A 27,543-nucleotide genomic window follows, 5' to 3' on the forward strand; every position below is an offset into this window, starting at 1 on the left:
GGTGCTTAATCCTGTTTCTAAAGCTCAGTGCAGACGATGCAATAGTTATCACTGACTTCAGGAATATTGGCTCAGTCCCCAGCAGCACAAGTCCCTACTAATTTGAACGAAAACAGTAATCTTCTTAGCTGCTAATAGTGGTAGACAGTGGTATCTACAGATTTTACACCGGAGCTGGGTATGTATCACACCCCGAGCAGCACATTATGTATTTTCCATAGTCACAGGTACCTCATCTCAACGGTCTGAAGTCCAAAGCAGTTTAAATCATAAATGATATGCTCCTTGCAGCAGCTGTCATGGTGTTTTGCCATGGGGGATTGCCCCTGTAAGCTGCAGTGCTGGAAGCACCAGCCTTCTGCTAGGGGTGCCCTGGCTCGCCTGCAGCACCGGCCTCTGAGGAGCAGCTGGTGGAAGCAAACACAAAATGCACAGCGCTTGCCCCTGTTACAGCGTTTCCCCCTGATACAGCTCCCAACCCAGCCCCAGAGTAAGGCAGCGCCAGGCTGCTGGGCTCAGAAATCACCCTGCTATTTTTATCTGCTTTCCTTCCACGACTGATGTGTCTCTTTGCTTCTTGGTCCTCGGAAAGCTTCTACCAGTTCTCCATGGTGACTGCCTTCAGAGGACAGATTTCCTCGCTGGTGTTAACACATCTAAAGTGACGTACACCTGGTCTCGCACAACACTGTGTTTGGCAACTGTAGGCCTGATGTGCAAGAGCTGGTGAACTTCACATGAACTAACAAAGTTTTGGCCAGCCTCTCCTGGCCCCTTCTGCATTGTTCCAGTCATGGTGCATCGTGTTGTGGGCAGTTCTTTTATCCCATTCTCATTTAATTAAGTGATGATACAGGGACATTCAGACCAGCAGCTTTCAACCTTAGCAAGCAGCGGTGACGGAAGCCAGGGGCATGCTTATACGATTAGCGTAGTTTATTTATTTCTCAGAAGATGAAACGACAAAAGCAAATGCAGAAACCCTTGGTGGTATGCGTAGCCTGGTCTTGGTCCTGATCTTCGTCCCCACTGTGCCTCTGGCAGAGCGCGGGATCTCTGTGCAAGGATGGCTCCACCGCACCCGATAACGCGTGGCTGGGAACGGGACCCTTCCAGTGTCGTTTTCACAACACAAAATAATAACAATAATAACCAGCTGCTTCCAAAGGAGGGAGCTGCAGCAGGAGCTGCAGTGTTAAACTTCGAGGAGACCTTGACATTCAAGGATGTTTCCGAGGGCTGATGGTGTTTTTTTTGGAGGAAAATTGCTGTGTCCTTGGGCAAAGATGTCTCTTGGGTTGTGCAGCTCGGGGAGTGGGGGGACACACTGCAGCTCAGCAGCTGGTGGGACATTTTAGGATCAAGCTGAAAGGTGGTTCGGTGTCAGCGGGGGAGCTTTCCTTGTGACCACAGTCATGGCACCTTTTCAGGGTGGGGGTGACATTGTTTATGGGTCTGAGGGACAGGATGGGGCAGGAGGAGCACAGGTTCATCCCGCAGGGGGTGAGGGGATGCCTCCGCTTTGAGCAGTGACACAGGTTCATTCCTGATGGGCCCCCCCCTCATGGTGGGTGACAACAGTGTCACTGCCATGGGGCTGTGTACCCTGATAGGGGAAGACATGGGGTCACTGCCATGGGACAGCGTCCCCTCATGGGGAATATCGTTGCCATGGGGCTGTGTCCCCTCAGGGGAGAGGACATGGGAGTCCCCGCCGTGGGGCTGTGGCCCCTCATGGCGGATATCAGTACCATGGTAGCTGTGTCCCCTCCTGGTGGGTGTCATGGCCTTGGAGTTGTGTTGCTTGGGGCTGGGGGGAAGCGGGTGCCACGGTGTCTGTGTCTCCTCACGGAGGAGGGGACATGGGGTCACTGCCACAGGGCTGTCCCCCTCAGGGAGGTGTCGAAGCCGTGGGGCTGTGTCCCCTCATGGTGGGTGTCACGACCACGGGGCTGTGTCTTCTCATGGGGGAGGGCACGGGGATGGATCCTGCCATGGGGCCGTGCCCCTCTGGGAGGTGTCGAAGCCATGGGGGCTGTGTCCCCCCAGGGGGAGGTCGGCAGCCGCTGCCATGGCAGACACCTCCCTGAGGGACATCGGCGCCGCCCGTCCCGCCGCCTCCCCTCCCGCAGCACCGGGCCAACGACACGGCCTCCGGGGAGACCGCTCCCCGCCGCCGGGCCCTCCCCGCCCCTCGGCCGCCGGGCGTGTCGCAGCGCCGGCGCAGGCCGCGGCGGTGCCCCCCGCCCGCCCGCACTACATTTCCCGGCGTGCCGGGCGTGGCGGGGCCGGGCCGGGCCGCGCGGAGCGGAGCAAAGCGGGCGGCCCCGGCGCTGGTACTGCCCGGGGCGGAGAGGGCCGGGCAGGGCAGGTGGGGCGGCCGGCCGGCGTTATCCCCATGGAGCGGGGGAAGATGGCGGAGCTGGAGAGCCTGGAGACGGCGGCGGAGCATGAACGGATCCTGCGGGAGATCGAGAGCACCGACACGGCCTGCATCGGCCCCACGCTCAGGTGCGGCCGGGGCGGGGCGGCGGGGACAGCCGGGGCGGGGGGGCTCGGGCAGGCTTTGCCCTGCCACCTTCCCTCCCCGCAAACTTTGAAGCAATGAGGAAATTTTAATTATTATTATTTTTTCACAGTCATCTCTGAGAAAGTGCCCGTAGTCCCCTCCCTTCGCTCTGCCTGGCTGCCCCGGGCGGTGGAACCGCCGTGAGGGGGGACCCTCGGCCTGTGCCCGACCCCCGGCTCCGCGCCCCGGGCCGGGGTCTCGGGGTGTCTCCTCCTGCCTGGCCGCGGCGGTGTCCGCTCCCACGGCGGGCTCTGCCTCTCCGGCTTCAGCCCCTGCTCGGGGCCTGCGCCCCAGCAGCCCCTCCGGAGCTCTCGGGGTGACCGCAGCCCCCCGCCCCCGCCTTCCCCGGCGGGGAAGAGGGGGAAGGAGGGCATTTTCCTGCCCTCAGCCCGGAATCTGTCAAAGTTATTCTTGTAAACCACCGCCTGCCTTTTTTTTGTTGATTTGTGTCCGTTTCGCAAAAACCATGGCTAATTGTGAAGCCGTGGGTATGGGTACAATTACCGTCCTGATGATGATATGAGTTAATGCCTTTGTTTGCTTAATGGATCCTTTGTTCTCCTATTAAGCATCTTTTTCCTAGTGGTTCTTGCAGTATCCTTCAGCTGGGAGAACCCGTTGCTTCATCTGCGTTAACTGCTGAGCTCTCCTTCCCCAGGAGCGCAGATGGATATGGCTGCATGACCAGGAGCGCTGCCTCTTCTTTTTTCCTTCCCTTTCTGCTCCTTTCCGCGAATCTGTGTCTGGCATTTCAGCCTTTTAGGTATTTCTTTGTGATGCTGGTTTGGATTTTGCAGCAGTGGCTTCTGCTGTGTTGTTAATCTGAAAGATGCGGTAGCTGGCTGTTTAACTAAGGCCTGTGTCTCGTGGGAAATCATCTAATTTTTTTTTTTTAAATATGATATTTTAGATAAGTTATGCATGTCTAAGACCTGTTCTTGCTAGCCAGACCATGTACTGTTAGCATCGCTGTCCTGGTAGAAGCCATGTAGTAGGTTTGTCAAACAGAGACACCTCATCCCTCCTTCCTCTTCTTCAAAGTAAAACAGAAGTTCTCCAAAGAATTTTGTATCAAAACTAAAATGCATTACTCACAGCAGAGAGCACAAGTGTGTGTGTTACTCTCTGGAAGGTTGATGGTACAAATGGGTAAATAACAATTATAGCTCTTGTAACGAAATTGATCAGGCTGAGAGGTGGGGAAAGATGGAGGTGTGTTAGCGGAAATACTTGGCTTCAAAATCTAAATAGTTGCATCGTCCCAACTTAAATTCGGTGCTAAGCTTTGTTGCTTTTAGTGGTGAGGGGAACACCATGCCCTTTTGTAGGGCAGTGTAGTTGGTTTCATCTTTCTCTTTCAGCTGCCCTGCATCAGCCTAGGAGCTGCTGAACTGGAAATCACAGTCCCAGGTGGGAGTGTTTCAGTATAAACAGCACTGGAGCCTCCTGTCCCACCCCCTCCACACTAGCTCCTAGTTTCTTTTCAATATTTAAATTTTACAAAGTCATGGTTTTAAATGACTGGTGTGGCTGTCTTTAAAAGTAAATGGGTTTAAGCTATTTGACTTGCAGTGATACTGCGCTGTGAGGACAAAATTAAAATGGGAAAGCTCTTCATTTGTGGAGCAGTAGTGCACTGGATTTATCTTGTTATAAGGTTGTAATTTGTTTAGTTTTTTTGACTGTTTGCAGTTTTTTTTCTGAAGTTCTCCCATGAAACCTTTAAAGGTAAACTGCATGGTAGGAGATGGTGTAGGAGAATTAGATTTATTAACAAAACTGAAAAAACTGGTTCGAATGTCTGGGAACTGCCAGAATGAAGAGTGTGGGTGTTTTTTTTTTCCATTTCATAGAACTAAGTGCAGTTGGTCTTGTTTCTTAGTATTAAGGTTAGATGAGGCGTTGGGCTTAATGTCTATCTTTGCATACCCACAGAAGAAACACTAATAAGCATCTGGGGCAAAGAAAGGTTTGTGTTTTGCTAGTGTTAACTGTTGGAGTACAGTGGTACTTCATCAGGAGTATTATTAATGATGTAAGTGTAAGCAATACCCGCTCCAAGGATTTTTAGAGTGGAAACTAGACCAGCTCAGGGTAAACATGATGTTCTGTAGAGTCCGGAAAAGAAGATGATGGAAACTTTTAAAAAAAGGTGACTCACTTCTCGTAGGCATCACGGAAGAAATGTGTCTTCATAAGCCAGGCTGGCTTCCCTTTTAGGAACAGCAATCCCAAAACGCAGTTCAGAAATAGGTTGGACTGCTGGGCTTCAGCTGCCAGCGGGGACTTGTTTGCAGAATTGTACTTTTATCAGTTTCTGACTTGGCAGAGTGAGATATTCCGACTGCAGCTGCTCTGTGTTGTCCTCACATAGTGCTCAAGGCTGAATTACTATTATCAAAGGGTGACGGAGGGGTTAAGATGTTAAATTTAAGGTCCAACTAATTCATCTGTCTGGGTGGGTTTGTGTCCCACCCATAAGGGAGAGCGTTTTCTGCTAGAAAAATAGCAAGTGTAGTAATTCTTGCCCTGGGGCAGGGGAAGGACGAGATGCCTTCTTGAAGTCCCTTCCAGCCCTATTTTTCTGCTCTGTTCTTGCTGTGATTCTGGGAGTCAGCGGCATGGGCCGGGACTCCATTGTGCGGGGCGCTGTGCAGATGTGGGACGATGCCTGCCCCTCCTCAAGGAGAAGAATTTAATTCTACATATTAAATGGGAGATGAGGGTGTGCGAGGAAGCCTTGCAAAACAGCCTTGATCTGTGTGATGAGCTGTGCCAGTCTCATGTCTTGCTATGTCAGTAGCTCTGATGCCATCAAGGTCTCTTCTCTCTCTCTCTCACTCTTTTTTTTTTTTTTTTTATTTATTTATAAAACCTGACAGTGAATGTCATTGTGCTTGAAGGAGGACACCGAGCGAGTTCAGTGAGTCTTTGTGGGGATCCCCTCGAGTCTGCGATGCTCCTGGAATCAAAATAATCCACTTCAGGATGTCTTTCCTGCTATTCAACCTCTACTAATTATATCCATTGCTCTTAGTTCCACTTCCTTTTTCTGTTATAATTCCTCTTCTTTTTCTCCTGTGTTATGCTTCTTGATATCCCTCTCTGTATCTAGGCTTCTAAGAATCACTTAATTCTGCAGGATCAGATAACCTTCTAGGGGGGAAAAGACCCTCTTTCTTGCTTAAAACCACCTCTTGACTAAGCTGTGACACCCAAGTGCTCTAATTTTTATTATATTCAACTGACTGGTCAAGTTTGTTGCTCTTCGTTGAGCTTTCTGTTCACTTCAGCTTTTTTTTTCTTTTAAGTGATGGGACGCTAGTGATGGACTGTAATATTCTAGCTGCAGTTACTGTAAGTGAGGATGCTTGCCTCTCTGCTGGGATTCCTCTGTAATTTCTAATCAAATTTATTCTTTGAGAAGAGGGTAATCCCTCACTCTGCAAGCTCATACAGTGTTTTCTGAGTGCTTATCCTGAAATAGCTCACTGTTACTTTTGATATGTAGAGATTACTTTATTGCACAGCTGATGGCTGTCTTGCTTTCTTCTGTGATTCTCTTATTATCTCCTGTTATTTTAACTTCTCCCTGGCCCTGTGTAGTCCTAGATTATACATGATTGACTCAAACTGGTACAGATTAAAGGCAGGAGAAACAGTGAGATTATTTTGTATGACACCCGATAAATGTGGGCTGTATAACTTCACCCACTTTTTCTTGTGTTCAGCCTGTCATCTAAAGATGAGTCTGTGTGATTATGTGAATTGCTAATAATTTAAAAAAAGTTCCTGGTTTCAGCCTGCAGGTGTTCTGCTGTCCTTTCTCGTGCTCCTCTGCAGTGTCCTTTAACACCTGGTGTCTTCTCACAATTAAAATACAGGCTTTTATTTTTAAGTCACTACTTCCTTTTGGCTTTGCAGCTTGAGCTTTGCAGGTCCGTCACTCTTGAAACCCCTTTTCCTGCTCTAAAGCTGCATGTGCAGCTTTTTGAAATAGGTGAAGGATTTTTAAACAGCATTTGACAAATTAAAAAAGCCCGATCTGGCCACATAGATGTAGTTACAGTATTCCTGCTGTCACCTCACCACTTTAGATGTAGGTAAAATTACATTGATACTGTAGTAGTCTCCTGCCTGTACGCTGAGAGATTGGAGGAGCTCTTTCCCCTAGCATTATAACAGGAATTATTACTTAATGCAGAGTTATTTTCTTGGGAGCACAGGTCTTCGTAGCTATGGATCACGTTCCTCATCGCTACATCTGTACCTTCGTGGTTCTCCTGCAGTGCGAGTTGCTGGGAAGGATCAAGATTTCCAAGCGATTGTTCTCCGCGGCTGCCTGATTTCATGGCTTGTTATTCTGCCAGCTTTTGTGTCATCTGCAAATTATATCATCAGTCTTTTTTTTTTTTTTTTTTTTCTTTTTAGATGTATATTTGCTTTCTAGATTGTTCCTTAGTGAGTGAGATTTTATCAGTTATGTTTGGACTAGTACTTACCTGTACCCCTTTGGAAAACTGAGAAATGTTATATTTCAGACAGCAATTAATCATCCAGTCTGTGCTTTTATATAGAACTATGTTTTAATAGGAATTTCATATCTGTCAGCTAATTATGTGTGTTTGGAGAGATTACAATGTTGTTTAACCCAAGAATGAAATTAAGCACACTTGATAGGGTAGTGTTTCTACTAAGCAGCTCTTGACTGAGATTAAAGTAAGACTGTAATTAAGCTCTGTTCCCTAAATCCTTTATCAACTCTTCCATGGATGTGTCTGGGATTAGTGTTGCCCTGGCTGACCTACAGCTACCGTGCTGACCCGTTTACCATACTGTCAGTGTGCCCTGTTCATCCCCTGCCTGTGACCTCCCCCATGCCCAGGTTCATCTTAAACAGTGGATCCAGAGGTCCTCAACTGCATTTTTTTTTTTTTAGGATTCTGGATCTCCTAGCTTGGATGCTTGACAAATAATCTTCTCATTTATGACTAATGGCTATAATTAACCTCGTCTCTCAAGGGGCATCACCTTAGGTCCTTCCTGGTACCCTCAGCCTCTGGCTGTCTGTATGGGGGTAGCATTGAGACACCTGAGCTGGATGTGTGGGGAGCCAGAGGTGCCGTTGCTGCAGTCCATTTTGTTGACATTGTTTGATTGCTACCTTGGGTCCAGGCTGGAGCAATGTGACAGTGCAAATAGCAGCAGCTTGTCTGAGATCCTGACTCCTGAGCTGATACTGATGACCTGTTCTCTGGTTTATTTTCTTCTATAACTTCAAATGGAGCTGAGCTGCAACTCAGCTGCACCCTGTTCCTGTGTCATTCAGGTTTCTGTTGTGAACTTGGAAAACTGAGGCTTTGCTCTTAATGTAAACTTATGGATGGGGTCCAGCAAGTGCTGGGGCTCTTGTATAGCCCCTCTGAGCTCCCCAGTGTCTCCTTAGCTGAAAGTTGTGGCATTAGTACAAGCCCTGTGGTAAACCTGGTTGGAAAATGGATCTGGATGGAAAAATAACCCGGCTAAAAATGTTTTGCTTTCATACATCTCTGCTTCAACGTGTTTTGGTGTGTGGTAGCACAAATGCTGTTTCTAGCCCACGGAGGAGGTTGTGTGGGGCGAGGGGCTTGGTGATGGCAAAAATCAAGACTGAGCCTTGCCAGATTTATAAAAGCTCAATGAGTTAGTTTGTCAAACTAGACACTAACCTGCTGTGTCGTTCCTAGTCCATAGTCACAGGCGCTGACGTGGGCTTGGTCAAGCTGTCTGTAGTTAAGCGCGTGTTGCTTCTCACGGCTGGGGCTGTGGGGTGTATTTTGATGGGCCAGTATTGGCTTAAGCAGTTTCCCCATCTTCTGTTTGCTCCTCCCAAGCATTGTTGTGACACTGCATTCATGTGGGTGCTGAAACATAACCCCCCCCTTTCCCACCTTATTTGAGTTATTTTTTTCAGCTGGATCAGTTTGCCCCTGTTTCATCTTGGGCTCATTTTGTGGCTTTCCAGTGTCTAGACTGGCACAAGGGGTTTAGTGGCAGGGTGCTGGGTCTGGGGGCCAGCTGTGCTATTAGACATCAAATGTCCGTGAACTTGGATGTGGTGTTCTTCCATGAGCTGCTTGCAATTCCCTCACCTGGTAGAAGGCTGTTGGTTGGGGAGTGTAACTGGTTTAGAGTGAGTCGGATGAGCATGGAAACCATGACACAGTAAGGATCAGGAGCAGCAGTTTGAGTCTTTCTGTGTTTGGTGCTAAGAATGAAGGCTGGCCAAGCTGGTCCTAATCTTTGCTCCAGTGGGTGAGATGAGGATAATGGTCTGTGTTACAGATGTGAAGCGAGGAGTAATGACAGGCATCTGGCTTAACAGCTTCCCTATTTTTATTTCGGAGTGGAGGAGTGAAGATGGTACAGTGTCCTGCCTGATCACTCTTGGGACTACCTTTACTGATGGTAGGGGGCTGTGATTGCTGTGGTTTGTCCTTCAGCCAAGCCTGCCTTGGGTGAGGACAGAGGAAGGAGACCCTGGATCAGCTTTGGAATGAAGTGGACCTTCTCCTACACATGCCGGGGATGGGTAAGAAGTGCCTCCTTAAGGTCCCAGGCACAGTAAGAATTGAAGAGCATCTGAAAATCATACACAGTATCTGTAAAAAATCCCCTGAGGCTGAATACTGTGAGAACTCATGTGTAACAGAGCTAAAACTATACTGAGTTGCTCTCCTCACTTTGCACCTTCTAGCTGTGCCGTGTGCTACGCTTTGCCTTGACTCCACGAGCCCTGGCTCTACAAGTCCCATCCCTTGCTTTACGTACAGTAATTTGTGAAATGCCAACTTCGAGCAAAGCAACGCCATGAAGAAATAGTGCAGACCGTCTAGACACTAACTGTTGGCCGCAGAGCTTGCTCAGGAAGCTGCTTGTAACAACTGTAAATTGTCTGCTAATAAAAGCCTCGCAGGATCTTTTGAAGCATCTTTCAGCCCATTCTCCTGCCACCCAGACGGGGAAACTGCAATCTCCTGAAAATGAGCCTGGGCCTCTGTTCATATGTACATAATTAAGCGTTTTTTAAAAGACAGTTCATTGCAATACTGCTTGAATTATATTAGCATTCCCCTCTGGTCAGGATGATGCTGTTCAGCTCCAAGTTTTCTGTTGCAGAGAAAAAAAGTATCAGCAGCTGCTCCTGTGAAATAATCTGGTATCAGCATTAACAGTCAGTTGGGAGATGGACTGGTCTGGCTTAATGTGTGGACCATTGGCAGTCTCTGCCTGAAGGTACGCTTAACTTAATTATCTCAGGTTTTATGGATACTTTCTCGTTTGCAGTGCTAAGGTTCTGCAAACAACTTTGAGATGGTGAATCCTTATAGTTCATATGACCCTTTTTATTTCCGTCTGCATCCTGATGTAATCTGAAGGGAACAGCTTGCAAGAATGTACTGCTCAATTATTTATAGCTTGTATTTTCTTGATTTTTCTCGCAGAAGTACACTCCTTTCTGGAATTTAATGAATCACTGTCAACGGACAGATTATCAAATGGTGGTTCCTGTTCTGTGGGATGTGATCTTGTGTCTGGGCTCTCAGTAGCTCACTGAATTTATCTTCCTGCTTACCCTCCAAGTGCCTCATCTGCAATAGCAGTATGTGATAGCAGCGTTGCAGTGTTGTGAGGCAGTAAGCTAAAAGGGGATGTTTCCTTAGAATCCGTGGAGAAAAGGTGCTCTACTAAGCTGTCTTGGTGTCTTCTGGAGTTGTCACTGTGTATGACTTCGCAGTATTTCGTCTCGACCTGGCAGCTGAGCTCATCTTTAGAACTGTCTGCTGTCCTGCCTGTAGAGGACTACAGAAAAGTAGTACCTTGGTAACTCGGTTGTTTGTCCATCTGTAGGCAGAGTCCTGTGGCATTTAAGTCTACCTAGACTGTCCTTTCTGTCATGCTTTTTCTGATTCCACTTCTAGTGGGTTGAAGGATTTTTGTCTTTTTGTTTTTAGAATATAAATAAAATGGATATTTATTCCAGGGCTGCAGAAGCCTAGTAATACTGACTTTCTGAATCTTTTTCCCCAAAGGAGTGCAAACACAACCTTTGAGAAAAAAATCAATTGACTGGGATTGTTTTATCTAGAGAAGACAAGATGGGCATGTAATTCATCTTCACATGCAGAATAGACTGTTGAGAAGGTGAAGAAAAGCTCTTCTTTCATGACTCTGCACAGGCTGGGATCTGTGCTACAATCGCAGCAGCAGGAATTTAGGGTAGGTGCAGGGAAAGGCTTTCTAACTAACGAGAAAATCATGAAAATGTTTGTACTGGTCACATGAAAAGCTGCTCTTCATCATTCTGTCTCTGAGGGTAGTGAGGAGTGGGTGCTTATCAAATGAGATACAGAGCAAGTACAGACACATGTGTTGCACTTATACCAGAGTTTCTCTGTTCAAGAGCTTCCTGTGGATCTTTTCTCCATGACTGTCTCATCAACATTTCAGTCTGCTAGTGCTCTCACACTGAAACATTTTACAGTGATGAGTTCTGTGTGTTAATTGTACGTTGTATATTCCTTTAGGGTTGTTTTTCTTTTTTTGCTAGAACAGGGTCTAGGCTGTCACAAAGGATTATGAGAAATAGTAAGTCACTCTTTTTTTTTTTTTTTTTTTTTTTGCCTTCCAAGCTGAAGGTTCTTAATCAATTCACTGTAGTCTCTTGCCAAAGCTGTTTTGAATTGCTCATTATCCCTGTTGCTTTTCTTGGTATCTTTTCTCATGCAACTATCACCTTTTTACAAAGATGCTGGAAAGATCAGAGCTGCACATAGTGATCAAGATGCAGATTCATGTCTTGCGATGTGTTAAGTGGCACAGTGATGTTCTTTGCTTTGCTTTCTCTTCTTTTTCTTGCAGTCTCTGTGGTCTGAGCCAACACTTCTAACAATATAGCCACAGTACAGCTGGCGTCTCTCCTTCTCAGTGGTAGTAGTTAATTTGGAGCCCCTCGCTGTTGGTGTACTATAAAGGCTTTGCCCCCCATTCCTCCCCTGCAAGTGTCCTGCTTTACACTGCTCGCACTGAGCTTTATTTGTCATTTTGCCACCTGATACTCGGTATTGTAAGATCCTTTACAGCTTTTTGCTTTGGAGTTAATCCAAGTGAATAGTTCTGTATCCTCTGCAAAATGTCATCTTGATGTTCATCCCCTTCTCTAAAGCACTGTTAAACACATTGAACTAGAGGAACATGAACCATCTATTTTTTCCTTTGAATTTCCACAATGCTTTTAACATTCAAGTGTGTTAGGTTGACCAGATCCCCCTTGTTAACAAGTCTGACTTCTTCAAAGAGTGCTGGTGAATAAGATGTGTGAATGCCACCCAAAGAAGCTGTTGTCTCCTTCATTATATTGTACTTTTTACATGTTTGCTAACTATTTCATAAAAAAGACTTATACTTTGCCCAGTCATGTTTACTGCTCTGTAGCTTGCAGGATTCTTCAGGCACTGCAGAAGTCACTAAGGAAATCGGTATCATGTTTTCCATCTGCCCCTTTCTTGTGGTAACCACAATATTAGTAATAGGTTATTGCTGACCTGGTGTTTGTGGCCTGGCAGTTTTATGTAATGCACCTTTAGTGTTCTTAAGCAAGCAAGCACAACTTTTCATTCTACTGAGCTGATCTAAGCATCTTCTATTAAATTCTTAGCCTGCAGCAGCAGGAGAGGTTTCAGGGTAGAAACTCCTTAGCCCCATCCTTGGCATGCAGCAAACCATTTTTCCAACCATTCCAGGGCAGAAGAGTTTTTGTGGAAAAAACCTCCTGCTCTCTTCCTTGCTGTGGCAGGTTTCCTGCTTCTGATGGTTGAAGAAGTTACTAGTTTTTTTTGTATTAAGAATTAGCTTTTCATCTGACTTGTACAGATTATTTTGCATGTGCGCTTAGCTTACTTGGATTTGTGCTTTTTAATTTTCCAGAGTTGGGATATTTTTCTTTTATTCCTTGAAAGTTTCCTCTACTACTCCTTAACCATGGTGGTTGAGGGGGGTTGCATGTGTGTGTGAATATTTAAAGCCTTTTTTCATAGTTAGTATACTGCTGCCTTAGAGCACATAAATATGTCTTTTAAGCAGTTTCATTGCCACCCACGAACATTTAATACTTCTAGCTATTCCTTTTTAATTTCCTTTTTTGGTAGGGAAGAAATGAAGAAGCAAGCTGTTTTTCTTCTTTGTAGTGATATGTGATGGTAACGGTTTTCTACCTGCTCCCGCAAAGGTGCTTGGTTTGGGTGTTTTACCCCAACTGTTGCAGACCCCATTCTTAATTCTGAACACTTGAGAGGGCTGGAGCAGAAGTACTTTTTTCTGTAGGTTGTCCTGACTCTCTGCTAACAAAACTTTTTAGCAAATCTAAAACCTCAATCTTGGCATGTTTCCCTCATTTGTCTACGGAGCACCTTGTCTGAAGGGTCTGAAAAATGGGGTGGATCGATGTCTGTCGGTAGCTGGTTAGGGAAGGTTGACCATGCGGTAGGGACTGAAGTGAAGGAGGTGACTTCTGGAAATCCCCTGTGAATCAATAGGGTGCTTGACTTTGCCTCCATCAGCGTATCTGGTCATGAGCTGAGGTCCAAAAGCAATAGCTGGGCTGGCCTTGATGTCCTATCAGTAGTAGGTGGTGCTATGCAGTATGGTCTTCTGCCCATCATCTGTTCAGTACAGTAGTCTGGGCGGGTGTCAGTATGTCTCTAGCTTTCTGCTGAAGCTCAACTTACTCTGCACAGATCAGCTGTCTTGTGTGTGGCACTCATGGCATTACCAGTAAGCACGTGTCCAAGCTGCTGGGGAGGGTTTCTCCTGCCCTTGCTGGGTTCAAGGAGACACTGGAACAGCTCTTCTTGAGACCATGCCACCACTGGAGTGGTTCCTTCAGCCTGGCTTTAACTGCTGTCCTTTGTCAGTCCTTGCAAGGGCAGCAAGCTGTGGGCTGGGTTAATCGTTCTACTGGAGCTGTTTTGTCAACATGGTCCCACCTCCAGTGTCATAGGGTAGCTGCCACGGCTTCTTGAAAAATGCAAAAATAGGAGTCCAGGCTTCTTGATTTCCTGTGGCTGTACCTTAGGAAGCTAACATCCTTTAAAAAATTTCTAGATGCAGTTTTAGGTCATTGTAAAGAATTGTTTCTTTGGAATACCCAGCCTGTCTTCCAGGTACCGTCTGCCTTGCAGAAGTGAGGATGAACAGTGTGCCTGTCTGCTGGAACTTCCTCTCACTGCTTCCAAATCCATTTTGGTTTGGAAAATCGGTGTACGGGTAACTAGCTCACCTGCTGTGTTGGCCTTAGGGCTGGTAATTTGCTCAGGCAGGAGACACACACAGACACACAGTGGTTTGTGCTCTTTCAGTCATTTAAATTCAAAGGAGCTGAGCAGTATTAGCTGAGGCAGAACAGCAGGTAAGCATATCCTCTGTTTCCGCTGCTTCTCAATCATAGCTGTTAAAAAAGCTGAGGATGAGGCTAGTCCTAATCGTGCTTTTTGGGGTAGGCTGGTGCCTTTAGGACTTTAAACTACATATGGCAGTGATGGAAAGGTCAGAATCTCTAAAGGTGACTGTACTCTTCCCCAGATCCCTGTGGCACATTAAACTCTTGGCAATCTGTTATTTGAAGCCCAGTTGTTTTAATAATTTGCTTCTGGCCTGAACATCCGGTGGATCATAAATGTGTCCAGTGGTGTCAGCGGTGCAGCAGGAGCAAATGAATAAGGGCACCCTGTACATGGGGAGAGGCTTTTAAGGGCACTTTGGAGAGCAACCTGACCTGTCTGTCTGACATCCTCATGTCGAAGCAGGACTGTCACAGAGCTGATTTCACTTGGCGTTGCCCACTGTGGGTGTGGTGACATGTCCTACACAATAGATAGCAGTGCTATGAGCGCATGTGTCCTTGCATGCCCTGGCCAGGCGAGGAGGAAGCCTGGGGGATCTGCCCTTGGATGTATTAATAGATGAGGATTTAGCTCAACAGTTGTATGATGAGCTGTGGCTTGGGTGTCCTAGATTCATCAACTGCTGTCCCAGTAAAAGAGTGTTTCTTGGCCTCTTGAAAATCCTGAACCGATATGTGGGGGACCAAAGCCTACATGAGCTCAGGTGTACCGACACTCGGTGCTGCTTGTTTTGGAGATGCTATGCTTCACTCTTTGTGCCAAGAGGGTGAGAGTGCCAGTAGAGCTGCAATAACCTCATCCCTCCTCTGCACCCCTTTCCCAGGGCCAGCTTGCTGATGATTCATATGCATCCCAGAGGAGCTTTTTTTTCCATCTCGTCACTGAAATAATTCCTTTCTGTGACAAATAAAGCTCCAAACGGGTCTCCCAAGCTGCTGGCTGGCTGCACTCCCCCCATGCGGTACCTTCTGCGGATGTTGGGGCCGAGGATACTGACACAACAGAGCAGGGTGTATATGACTGATGCTTAGCTATGCGCTTGCTTTGAGTTTCAGGCTCGCAAGAGCGAGCAAATAAAATCTCCTCCTTAAAATCTGTCAGTGAGGTTAAGAGATTTGCCAGGTCTTCCATAAAATGTTCACTGAGAAGCCAAGTGTTGTGTTGTGTGTGTTGTTTTTTTTTTGGTGTGTTTTTTTTTTCCCCTATGGCTGTCCAAGAAGAACAGAAAGGGAAAAGATGAGTGTAAGGAGGAACATTTTTTTCCCCCCTCTCTGCTGAGTAATGAAGAGCTCCAAAATGAGATAAGTGGCTGGAAATGTGGAGGCATCTATTGGCAGTTTTGGGTGATGGATGTGGCTGTAGACTTTGGCTGATGTCTTGAAGCCCAAGTGGATGTGAATTTCCTTACTAGTGGATGTAATTCCCTGGAAGATGGTACCTGTTAACACAGTATTTTCAGAATATCACCTTTTCATAAGCTAGCCTTTGTTTTCTGCTTTCCTATTGGGATGGTTGTTAAAGCTAAAGAGAGTAAAGACGGTTGAACCATCTTGCGAATCCATTTCCTTCTTTCACTGTCTGATTTGGAGAGAATTGCACACCAAAAGATTATAATCTGACTTTGTTAGAGAAACTGTGCCCTTTTTGAAAGGCTGTTAAATGTATTGGTATCACTTTCATCTTGTCTTTTCCTGACAGTTAGTGTAATCTGATGCTTCCCTTATAAGCTGGTTGGTAAACTGAGCTGGGTGGCACGTATAGGCATGGAGAAGACAACCAGAGCTTGTGCCCTCCAGTGGGAAACCTCCAGAGGATACAGAGCTGGTGATGTTGTTGTAGTTGTGTGTGAGTAGGAAGAGTTTGGCCAGGACTGAGGCAAGGTCTGGAGTGGAGAGCTGTGTGGGTTATGGGATGTTTGGTGAACAGGCAGAAAGAATGACCTGGTTTTGGGGTGGAAATGGAGGAAGCTTGTAAATTCAGAGTGAATTTACCTGTGGTCTCAGCTTACGAATCAACCTCATGGGGTTTTCCTGCATAAGTGAGAGGTTGCCTTCATCAGAAATAGAAACTCCATGCTCAGCTTCTTTGTTAAGGATTTATGATTCGAGATTAACCCTTTAAGATTACAGAATTGTTGCTAATCACTTTCTTTAGAGGAGGCTAGAGATTGTCTCACCATTAGTTCTTCTGAATCTTCTGTAGCCATTTCTCTCTCAAATCAGAGAGTTTTCTTATGTTCAAAATGATCTACACCTGTAGAGACTTTATACCTCTGTGGCTTCAGGGTGAAGTAAAATGTGTTTATGGGGTTCTTCAATATTACAGTCACCTTCCCATGCGGAACTGAGACCAAAAGGCGTTCCATGGAAGCCAAAGACGCCGACTGGGGACTGAGAGCCTGGCTGTGCTGTGGAGCATCATGAAGATGGTCTCTGTCCTGATGGTTCTTCAGCGTCTTGTGATTTTTGCCTATTTACTTTTTTTTTTTTTTTTTTCCCCAAGCTTAACAACAAACTTTTGAAGCAGTGGAAGAGCATTTACTTGGTAGGTGATGTCCATGTCCTCTCATGAAGAACTGAGATCAGACATCCTGGTATTTGACCATGCAACCTCAGCTGAAGCACCTTTCCTGGAGGGAGAACCTGGGAATTTGAGATGATCTGTTTGGAAATACACGTTTTCCTTCTTAATTTCTTCTAGAACTGAACTTGAGATGCTAAAAGCATTTCAGCTAATGAGCAAAACAGCTGTGCTTACTGTTGCTGCATGGTTGTATTGGTGATACCAGATAGTTTGGAGAACACCCAGAAAGGCTGGTGTAGGTATGTGAACACGTACACATGTGGCAGTGCTCTCTCAGATACTAACTGTCCACTTGGCATCTATTGCTTCTGGAAAAAAAATACTTGGTAGGTGGCTCACCTGTCTTCTGCCTCATGTTCTGAATAATCCCATGTGCTGCTGTCATGCCTTTACTCTAAACAGTTCATAAATGTCTGGAAAAGTTAATAATTTAAAGTAAGAACTCAAATTCAAGTTAAAATGCTATTGCTTCTGACTTGCATCTTGTAGCTTAACGCAAACTGGGGAATATTTTGCCCATAGGACTTGCACAGGCTGTTTAGGGTAGCCACAGCTGTGACTGTGGGGTCCAATGGCTACTCTTTACAATGAAATGCAGGGAACTTGGCTAGCAAGCCTTGGAAAGGTGCAGTCTGTGTTCCTGATTTTCTTCTGCCCTGGGTGCTCTCACTGAAGCCGAATCAATCTTCTAGTTTTAGGTGGAATCCTTTAGAAGTATTTGATGTTATTGGACCTCCTTTGCATTTAAGTGCTAGAGAAACACCAGCCTGAGCTTTTTCTTGGATACTGCCCTACCATGCAGGACTATAGAAAACTTCTCTTTGGCTTTTCAATATATAAAGGGGGCTTATAAGAAAGTCAGAGAGAGACTTTTTACCAGGGCCTGTAGTGACAGGGCAAGGGGCAACAGTTTTAAACTGAAAGCAAGTAGATTTAGATCGGACATAAGGAAGAAATCTTTTACAATTAGGGTAGTGAGATGCTGGACCAGGTTGCCCAGAGAGGTTGTGGATGCTTCATCCTTGGACTTGTTCAAGGTCAGTTGGACAGGGCTTTGAGCAGCCTGATCTAGTTGAAGATGTCCCCGCCCATGGGAGGCGGCTTGGGCTAGATGACCTTTGAGGGTGCCTTTCAACCCAGACCGTGCTATGATGCTGTGAAACAAAGCAACAGAGGCTAAAGCCATGTAGTGAGGGTTATCTTTGTGATCACTCCTCTGAATTGGTTGCACAGCACATTGTTGTTCTGTTAAGACTTTTTCTGCAGTGCAAGCTGGAAATGCTGTAGCTGGGCTAGGAAGCATGTATTGTGTTGTCCTGAGTAGATGGGGACATCTATGTTCTGGACAAGACAAACTGGAAATTGGAGTTTTCCAGTTTGTCCTGTATTGAGGTCTTTGCTGCAGGTGTGAATTTATCTCGCAGTCCCTGGGGAATCTGTGGCACTCTCCAGTGACAAAAAATGCATGCTGTGATGATCAAGACTGCCTGCTAGCAGTGGGGTAGCACAAGCAGGATAAAAATAAAATAATAAATAATAGATATAATTTTTTTTTTGTCAGCTGAAGCAGGCTTGGGGCCGTGCAATACTAATAGGTAGATGGTTCCTCTGTGTCAGCCTGCTCCTACCTGCTAGCAATTTTTTGTAGTAAAATTATGTTAAGATTAAGGAAGGTTTCGGTTTTGAATTTATCCTTTAACATAAAAAGCCCCACCAAAGCAATAACTTCTTTCTGTGTATTCTGTCCTATGTTGGTCCTGTTTGTTTTCTTCTTGGTTCATAAGCAGCAACTAAAAATGAACATCTTTTGTTGGTATTGTGCCATGAATTGTTGCGTGCCAGACAAACTTGCGTGCACTTTATTTTGTAGAGAATTCCAAAATAGGTGCTGGAAGGGAACTCGATAGATGACACATCTATGGATTGCAGTAAAATATGTCAGGGGTGTTTGTGTTTTTATAAGTTTCAAATACTATTGTGCATCTTTAGGGGAGTTAACTCTTGCCGCAAATAGTTGTAATAGGAAAAAAAAACCAGTTCTTTTATTATCATTTAAACGACCTGCTGTCCATTTATTTGTCTGCATTTAATCTTCATTTGTCCATTTGCTTGATTTTATTTTTTTAAACTAAATATAAAAAAGTCTGAAGCTAATAACAAAATATTCTCTCCTGGGTAGCGCTATCTAATTTAATTCCTCTCTGATTCTCCCAAATAATAGAAATCCATGCAAAATAACCTTGAAATAAAGTTGTGTTTTGTTATTTTCCTTAAAAACAGCTATCTGTTGGAGATATAGATGAGGTCAAATGCTGGCTTTCTAATGACAAGATCCAAAGCACTGTGAAATGCCCTGTAGCTGGGATGCGGAGTGCAGCTTTTTTGGACTTCAGGCTCCTTTTTTTAGGTTGCCCTTCTTGAATGAGTCTCTGTGTCTTGTTCAGGGCAAGATTTTGGTCATGTTGCTTAAAAGCATAATCACAGAGGTTTGTTTTTTTTTTTTCTTGAGCATTTTTAGTGTTGGTGCTCAGATTTGGGTCTGGCACAGGTTCATCTGAAGTGTAATACGCAAGATGCTCAATTAGAGTCTGAGGTTAACTGATCCAAGTTGCGCTAGTTAGGCAGTGCTTTCCTTTTTATTGCAAACTATAAGTAATGAGAATAAATGACAATTGAGTTAGAAGGGCAAAATATAAGGGGCCTAGGTGCTTAAGCGCCTGTTATGATCCCTGACTGTACTCAACGTCCTCAATCTTTAAGAGGTAATAATAACAAAATCATGTTTTATTACACATGTGGGTAAAACTTCAGTGCAGAGGCTTCAAGCAGTGGTGAGGACAGAAAAATAAATGGAAGCTGGAAATAAAAGCAGGAAGTGCAAATTAAGATTCAACCTGGTTTAACCCAAGTGACGTTTATTTGAAAAATAACTGGCCTTTGAGTGTCTGGCAGTGTACACAAAAATAAAGCTCCTTGTCAAGAACAGAATATAATCCAAAACAAAGAGTCCTGGTGGGAACAGAGCACTTAAAAGGTACTGCCAGTGGGAATTCCTTGTAGCAATCCAGTTGCTTTTGTGTTTGCACCCTCTGTGCTGCAGGGCTCAGCATGCTCAGGTCTCCAGCTTGCTTTCCATGGGGCAGGCAGGAGTTGGGGAGAAGACCTGAGGAGAAGGGAAGTCAATGCTGAAAGATGGGATGGGGTAGGAGAGAGTTCCAGTGAAAGGAAACCACCTCTTGAGATTGAGATTGGCTGAACGTTTCACCTGCTATCTGAATGCTGCCATGCTTCTAGCCCCAAAATGTGCTGTTAATGTTTTCCTTGTGATTCCAAGTCTCAGTTGAGAAGATGCTTCCTCTGAGCTCTGTGTCCAAGCTCAGCCTCAGGGACGGAGGTTGTGGTGAGAGCAGCAAGACTGCCTGGCAGGTGATTTCTCAACCTCCTAAAGCAACGAAACATGAAGCTGCAGAAGCAAGCTGAAACTGCTGTTCAGATTGAATTGTCCCCAGCTTAGTTTATCTTATGTGCATTTTCTCTATACAAAGTACACATGTGTAAATTCAAACACAAATGTGCTTTGCTAAAGGCTGTGAGTTTTTTCAAGTTGAATATGCTTGTCTGAGTTACAAAAAGCAGCATTCTCCTCTTTTGACTTGTATCTTAGACTAGCAGTAAGTTATATTATAAGATTGTAAGAAGGAGTCCTGCAAAGGCTACTTCAAAACCCGGGGTGTTTTATATCCTTCTGCATAATCTGTGTGACACTTAGGAGTGCTTTAACGGGTCTTTTTTTCCGTGTCTGATGTCTGTTACTCAGTCTTCTGGGGGACTGTCCCCTTCCACAGGGCTTGCAGCTCATCTCTGCTGAATAAATTGACAGACGCAGCACTCTTATCTCTGCAAGCAGTGTGCATTTTCTGCTCTATTTCTTGGGAGAACTAGCTAAATACATGAAGAGCCACAGGACTGCAAGGTATCTTGGAGTGTTTCTTCAGCTGTTGCATATAAAGGTATTTTTCTTCGGCCCTCTGTATGAATTTGTGAAGGTTTGATGCTAGCATCCCTGCAGCCTGCAACTCTCACCTTTGCCAAGAGAAATACAACCAGGCAGGGACTATTCAGATGCTCCAGCCTGGCTGCATTGGTGCAAAGACCTAAGGTTGTCCCAGGGGTGCTGATAACACGGTCTCCATTGGTCTCTATTGAAATCACCAGCAATTATCAAGTCCAGCGAGGGGGTGGCCTACCTGACTGCTCCCTGGGGACTGGACTGAAAACCCAGTAAACCCTGTGATAAGTGCTCTCGCACATTAGAAATGTGAGCAGTTCAGGAAGGCAAAATACAGAACAACATTTCCATCCCAATTTCAGTTGAGTGAACTGTTTCCTGGGGATGACTTTCTTCACTAAAATAGGTGTTTTCTCAGTATTTCTTCTTTCTTGGCCACTATTTGCAGTATGTTTGTGTGAATGGGATGTTTACATCCAGTCCTTTAGCTGGTACTGCTGTAGTGGGCTAGGTGTTATGGTTTTCCAGCAGAAACATGTTACTAAGTGTCAAAGCTTTAACACTTTTTACTGTGTGTGTACAGAAAATGTATATTAAAGGAGCAATTTGTTTATTTTTGGTGTGTGATTGGCCAGGAGTTTTGGGAGATGCTAGATCTCTGAGGTGGGGAAGAATAATACAAACGGAGAAATTCCCATCCGGAAGCTGAAAAATGCCATGAAAAAACCCATCCACTTAATGTTGGCAGAGGTGCAAAATAAAAATGTGCTGTTTTTAGGGTAATTGCATCTTGGAATGTCTTCTCTGAAAGATTTTTTTTTTTTTTAAAAGTTTTAATATGTAAGATTTATGGTCTGCTTGCCCACCGTCTGGCAGGAGGGAAAGAAGTAGGTGTGTTTTTGGAAGCTTGCAGGCTGGTCTGCGTATTCATTCTGGCAGGCTTGGGTAATTACTGGTCTGTTAATTTTTGGCATTCAGGAGGTGTCATTTAAACTGAGCAATAAGAACACTCAAAGATAAAGCAGCTCTGCCTGGGAGGTGTCACAGGGACGTCTGTGTGGGGTCCTTGGGACCCTTTGCTCACAACAAGCTCTCCTGAATCTGTCTGTTGTGGAACTTTTTTGTATTTTCCAGCATCTCTTGGTGATCCATGTATGAGATTTAGATGGACTGACTCCTGTGCTGTGTCACATGAAAGCTGTTTCAAATTCTGAAATAATTGCCTTTGTTACCATGGCAGTGATGATTCATTAGGTTAATCCATAGCATTATCTCCTCTCCTTGTTTGTCCTGTTATTTGTTTAATGCAGTTGGAGACCAAGTTTTGCACCCTCTCCAAGTTTTGTGGTTTCCAGCTGTTATAAATAAACCTCATTAATCTACGTGTGTGCATATATGTATGTATATATATTTTGGCCTTTCCAAGTGCTGCAGAGGCAGACCCTGCTCTTGGCTGCAGAGGTGTGCTTTTCCCATGTGAAATTTCAGAAAACTGGATGTTTCTCTGAAGTCCTCCCCAGCCTTGTTTTCAGGTTGGAGTACAAGCTGGAAGGCTGTTTTTCACTTAGACAGACTTTCTGCTGTTCTTTAATGAGCTTTTGGCGTGCTTTTTTGAGTCTTCTTAATGTGGATTGTATTTTTAGAGCAGCTCATGCTCGAAGCAGCTACAGCCGTGTAAAGATAGTTCCTCAGTCGTGAGCTTTGCAGTCTGAACTAGCTGAAAATAGCTGTTCCCAAGGGGTGGGTGGAGGAGCACGCGTGTGCGAGCGGCTGGCTCCTTGCAACTGCTCTGGTGACCTATGTCTCCGTTCACTTGTATACTTGGGAACTATGTGGGAGAGATTATATGGGAAATTTGATGTTTCTTTGGCGTTTGGGGTGTTCCGCCCCCCTCACCCCCCACTCCCCCGCACCTGGGATGGAGAAGGTGGGGTGGGAAAGCCGAGGGATGATTTGGGGACCTGATTCAGGTTTGGAGATGGACAAACCAGGAGCTCCCAAATTTTGTTGCCGAGTGTCTGATATATGTGTGTGTGTGTATATATGTATTTACACACACACTATACCGTCTCTCCCTGAACCATGCTGGGGTTGGACACCGACCCCATGGCACAGGGAGTGGGCTTCAGTGTAGCTGGGGTCTGCCTTTTACCATCTAGGGTCACCCTGGGTAGGTTTTGTTTGATCGGCAGGCTGCCTTGCTGGGACTTCAGTCCAAACCCAAGGTCTTCTGTAAAGGCAGAAGCTGCATTAATTTGTCCTCGACTGGCATCAAACTGATCTTAACTAAACCAGCAGGTCCTTTCAAAGCTTTGAAATGTGCCTTAAATTCATATATCTTAATGCTGCAAGGCACCTGTTTTGGCTGTCTTTCCCACGTGGAGTGTGTGAGCCTGGGTGGCTGCTGGCACAGGGTGGGCAAGAGGGACAAGTCCCTCTACAAGCCAAGAAGCTGGGACTCGTAGTCAATTGTCCTGATCTAATCAGGAACCCTATTTTTACACATCCTGTGCCGTGTGTGGTGTTTTTTTTTTTTTTTTTTAAATTGAACAAGCATACTACGGTGTTTTTCCCCTTGCCCACTTCCCAAACAGGAAAAGTCAGGACTTTATTTTTTCCCTTCAAGGAAGACATCTAAACTGCTGCTGAACAACACACTTATTTTGACAAGCCAAAGGTGTAAATATATGAGAGATGGGATTTGGCTCTTTAGTCTTCATGTGATACGGGGCTTAAAGAAATCTATTCTGCAGGACATGGTTCACAAAACTCCCTTGGTGGTGGTTGCTGTCTGCTGCCGCCTTTGCTGTGTGTTGGCTTGGAGGTGAATCAGCTTTGCAAGTTGACCTTCCTGGGGAAAACACCCTGGAATACGAGGATTCATTTACTGCATAGAGTTATGACAAGTTTCTAGTAAACCGTTCTTCTCTTGGGGCACTACTGGGTTATCACAAGGGAAATCATTCTTGCCCAAAAGCATTGCGAACCAGATGCATGGAAGGCATGATGGGAGGGGTTGTAGCCAAAGAGAAGATCCCCTCTTCTCCAGCATTCCTTGTCTTCTGCTTTCCCTGACTAAAACCACAATAGAGTTGCAAACTGATGTAAATCCCACCAAGGAAATGGTTTGTGTGCACCCTGTTTGGGCTGGATTATGTGCTTGTGGATGTAGTGACTTTGATTCTGCCTGCTTTGGGAATTGCTGGGCTGCTCTACAGTGTGTGTTTATGAAGGAGATCGATGGCCACGATAGCCCCTCCTGGCCTGGAAATGCCTGGGTCGTGTGATAACGAGCAGCTCTGCAGCCCCGGGGCTGAAGAACAGATTTAAGAGCGCAGCGTTGCACGTGGTCCATCATGAACGGCTTGTTGCTGGAGGCAAAGCACCCTGCAAAATATAAAAGCTTTGTGCATAATTTCTTTGTTTTCTATGTGTGTGTTTTTTTTTTTTTCTTCTTAATTTCCCCTTTGGGGACACCAAGGTTCTTTGAAGCAAATTGGCTCCAGGCCTGAGACATTACATGTTGCCTTTTTAAAATTCCTTTTGCACTATCAGTTGGACACAGCATCTTTCGCTTCCTGTCCTAAATAGCTGTAGAGAGTTGCTTTGTTCTGCCTTAGTGATAGCTGTCTTTTGAGTAGCACATGAAGGTGAAGTCTGAAAACTCTCTAGGAACCCTCAAGAGATGCTCCCCACCATCTGGGGTTATTCATAGATTAATTATGATATATAGATTATTATTATTGGTGTTATTCTGTTAAATGCACTTTAAAAAAAAATAATGATCTTCTTGCATTTTGAACAATCTTGGTGGTTTTGCAATCTATTGCTGGAGTCTTGCAATTGTCCAGGCTCAGAGCTGTGATGGGCAAGTGGTGCTTCTACCTCCGTGCTATTTGTTGTGATGTTTTATAAAGTCTGAGCGGTGGGTTCCAGGACCCCTCTTGGGGAGCATTGAGCAAAGGCAGCCTGAGCCTGGGAGCTGTCTGGGACGGAGAGAGATGAGGTTGAAGTGATGACTGCCTAGGTGGAGGTGGAAGGGGGAGTCTCAGTGCCTGGACCAAGGCACATAAATGATACCTTTGTTTAAAGGTATCGCAAGAGCAGCCTTAAAATAAGCACCTGCTTTTGGTCAGCTGAATTGTCTGGTCAAAGTACCACCATTTTTGCTCTGTAGATCTCTGTCAATCTCGTGCTCCATATTACTATGATTGTGGCTGTATTCTTTTAGTTGAATCTCACCCAGCAGATCCAGAAAACAAAATTACGGGATATAGGTTGCTAATGAATGCATTGAAGTCAATATATCAATTTTTGTTTGGCAAAGCACAATTTTTAGGGGCATTATTCTTAGCTAGCTTCATCTGAAAACTGCTGACTTGCTGCTTAATTATACTACAGAACTGTACAGATTTTATTTTTTCCCCTTTTGTCATGTGCTTTATGAATGTGGAAGGATTTGCATCCTTCACACTGTTGCTCCATACAGAAGAGGCCTTTTGTAACTTGTATGGCCGTAGCTTCCCTGATTTCTCGCCATTTCTGGAACAAATTTTACAAGGTGAATTTGAAAAAGCCTTCAGAGGTGTGGAAAAAATTCACCTAATAAGTCTCCATCTTCTTTGATGTGCATTAAATACCCATTTTAGTTGCTGATGTTAAGTATGGATTTTTAAATTTTATTTAATTGTTGCCCCAGAAGGCTGCACTGCAGTATTAAGAGAGGTGAGCTGGTGTGGTGGCTGACCAACCAGTGATTACAAATTTCCCTTTTTCTCAGGTGTCTGGAACAGATGTGTTGGGCTCTTCTGTTTTCCTGAGATACTGCTTCAGCTCCAGATCTCTTCCCTGTGAGCAGCAAAGGTGGATTTTCCTGCAGGCTGTTGTGTTTGAGAGCCTGTCTTGCTTTGCCTGGCTTTCTAAATCCATGGTACAATTTGGCTGAGCCATGGAGAAGAGGGAAGCTTACAGGGTTTTGGATGCACTGCTGCCTAGTCCCAGGTGGTGCTCGATTCAGTAGGGCCATGGGACTTGGGGCTCTGCTGACCAAGGCCTGCCCTGGCTTGCATCAGTTTAGGTACTGCCATTCAAAGCAGGTATGGACCAATGTCTTGTGGCTGTGCTCAGCCTCCCATCTTAACTATCTGTCTGATGGGATTTAGGAATAAAAGGAGGGTTTACCACCTTTGGAAGAAGGGACAGGCAACTCAGGAGGAGTACAGAGATCTCGTTAGGTTATACAGAGAGAAAATTAGGAAGGCAAAAGCCCAGCTGGAGCTCAACTTGGCCACTAACATAAAGAACAACAAAAAAAGTTTTTATAAATACATCAACAAAAAGAGAGCCAGGGAGAATCTCCATCCCTTACTGGATGCTGGGGGGAAAGTTGTAAGCAAGGATGAGGAGAAGGTTGAGGTACTTAATGCCTACTTTGCCTCCGTCTTCAATAGTCAGACCAGCTATCCCTAGGGTGTTCAGCCTCCTGAGCTGGAAGATAAGGATGGAGAGCAGAACAACCCACCCATAATCCAGGAGGAAGTAGTCAATGATCTGCTTCTGCACCTAGACGCACATAAGTCTATGGGGCTGGATGGGATTCATCCAAGAGTACTCAGGAAGCTGGCGGGAGAGCTCACCAAACCTCTCTCCATCATTTATCAACAATCTTGGTCAACAGGGGAGGTACCAGATGACTGGAGGGTGGCTAATGTGACTCCATCTACAAGAAGGGTTGGAAGGAGGATCCGGGGAATTACAGGCCTGTCAGCCTGACCTTGGTACCAGGAAAGATCATGGAGAGGATCATCTTGAGTGAGCTCTCACGGCAAGTGCAGGGCAGCCAAGGGATCAGGGTCAGCCAGCATGGGTTTAGGAAAGGGAGGTCCTGCCTAACCAACCTCATCTCTTTCTATGACTATGTGACCTGCCTTCTGGCCGCGGGGAAGGCTGTGGACGTTGTCTATCTGGACTTTGGGAAGGCCTTTGACACCGTCTCCCACAGCATTCTCCTGGAGAAGCTGGCGAATCATGGCATAGACAAGTGTACTCTTCGCTGGGTTAAAAACTGGCTGGATGGCCATGCCCAGAGAGTTGTGATTAATGGGGTGAAATCCTCTTGGTGTCCGGTCGCCAGTGGTGTCCCTCAGGGCTCAGTTTTGGGGCCAGTTTTCTTTAACATCTTTATCAATGATCTGGATGAGGGGATTGAGTGCACCCTCAGTAAGTTTGCAGACGACACCAAACTAGGTGGGAGTGTTGTTCTGCTTGAGGGTAGGAAGGCTCTACAGAGGGACCTGGACAGGCTGGATCGATGGGCCAAGGCCAACTGTATGAGGTTTAATAAGGCCAAGTGCCAGGTCCTGCATTTCGGTCACAACAACCCCAAGCAACGCTAGAGGCTTGGGGAAGAGTGGCTGGAAAGCTGCCCAGCAGAAAAGGACCTGGGGGTGCTGGTGGATGGCCAGCTTAACATGAGCCAGCAGTGTGCCCAGGTGGCCAAGAAGGCCAACAGCATTCTGGCTTGTATCAGGAATAGCGTGGCCAGCAGGAGCAGGGAAGTGATCGTGCCTCTGTACTCGGCACTGGTGAGGCCTCACCTCGAGTGCTGTGTTCAGTTCTGGGCCCCTCTGTACAAGAGGGACATTGAAGTGCTGGAGCGTGTGCAGAGGAGAGCTACCAGGCTGGTGAGGGGTCTGGAGACCAGGTCATATGAGGAGAGGCTGAGGGAGCTGGGCATGTTTAGCTTGGAGAAGAGGAGGCTGAGGGGAGACCTCATTGCCCTCTACAACTACCTGAAAGGAGGTGGTAGAGAGGTGGGTGTTGGCCTCTTCTCCGCAGTGAATAATGACAGGACCAGAGGAAATGGTCTGAAGCTGCGGCAGGGGAGGTTTAGATTAGAGATTAGGAAGAATTACTTTACTGAAAGAGTGGTCAGGCACTGG

The 27,543-nt window shown here is 45.7% G+C and overlaps 1 protein-coding gene across 6 annotated transcripts in view; it reads left to right on the forward strand.

Moving 5' to 3' along the window:
• Positions 1–2,279: 2,279 nt before the first annotated feature.
• EXOC6B (exocyst complex component 6B) overlaps positions 2,280–27,543 on the forward strand; it is a 316,092-nt gene continuing 290,828 nt past the window's right edge. For all 6 annotated transcript variants that reach the window (XM_054201919.1, XM_054201916.1, XM_054201917.1 and 3 more), the window contains exon 1: positions 2,280–2,511. In XM_054201919.1, the coding sequence (XP_054057894.1) occupies positions 2,399–2,511 (113 nt within the window). In that variant the 5' untranslated portion in view covers positions 2,280–2,398. The remainder of the gene's footprint in view (positions 2,512–27,543) is intronic.

The sequence above is a fragment of the Rissa tridactyla genome, chromosome 5 (genome assembly GCF_028500815.1).
Source record: "Rissa tridactyla isolate bRisTri1 chromosome 5, bRisTri1.patW.cur.20221130, whole genome shotgun sequence".
NCBI lineage: Eukaryota > Metazoa > Chordata > Aves > Charadriiformes > Laridae > Rissa > Rissa tridactyla.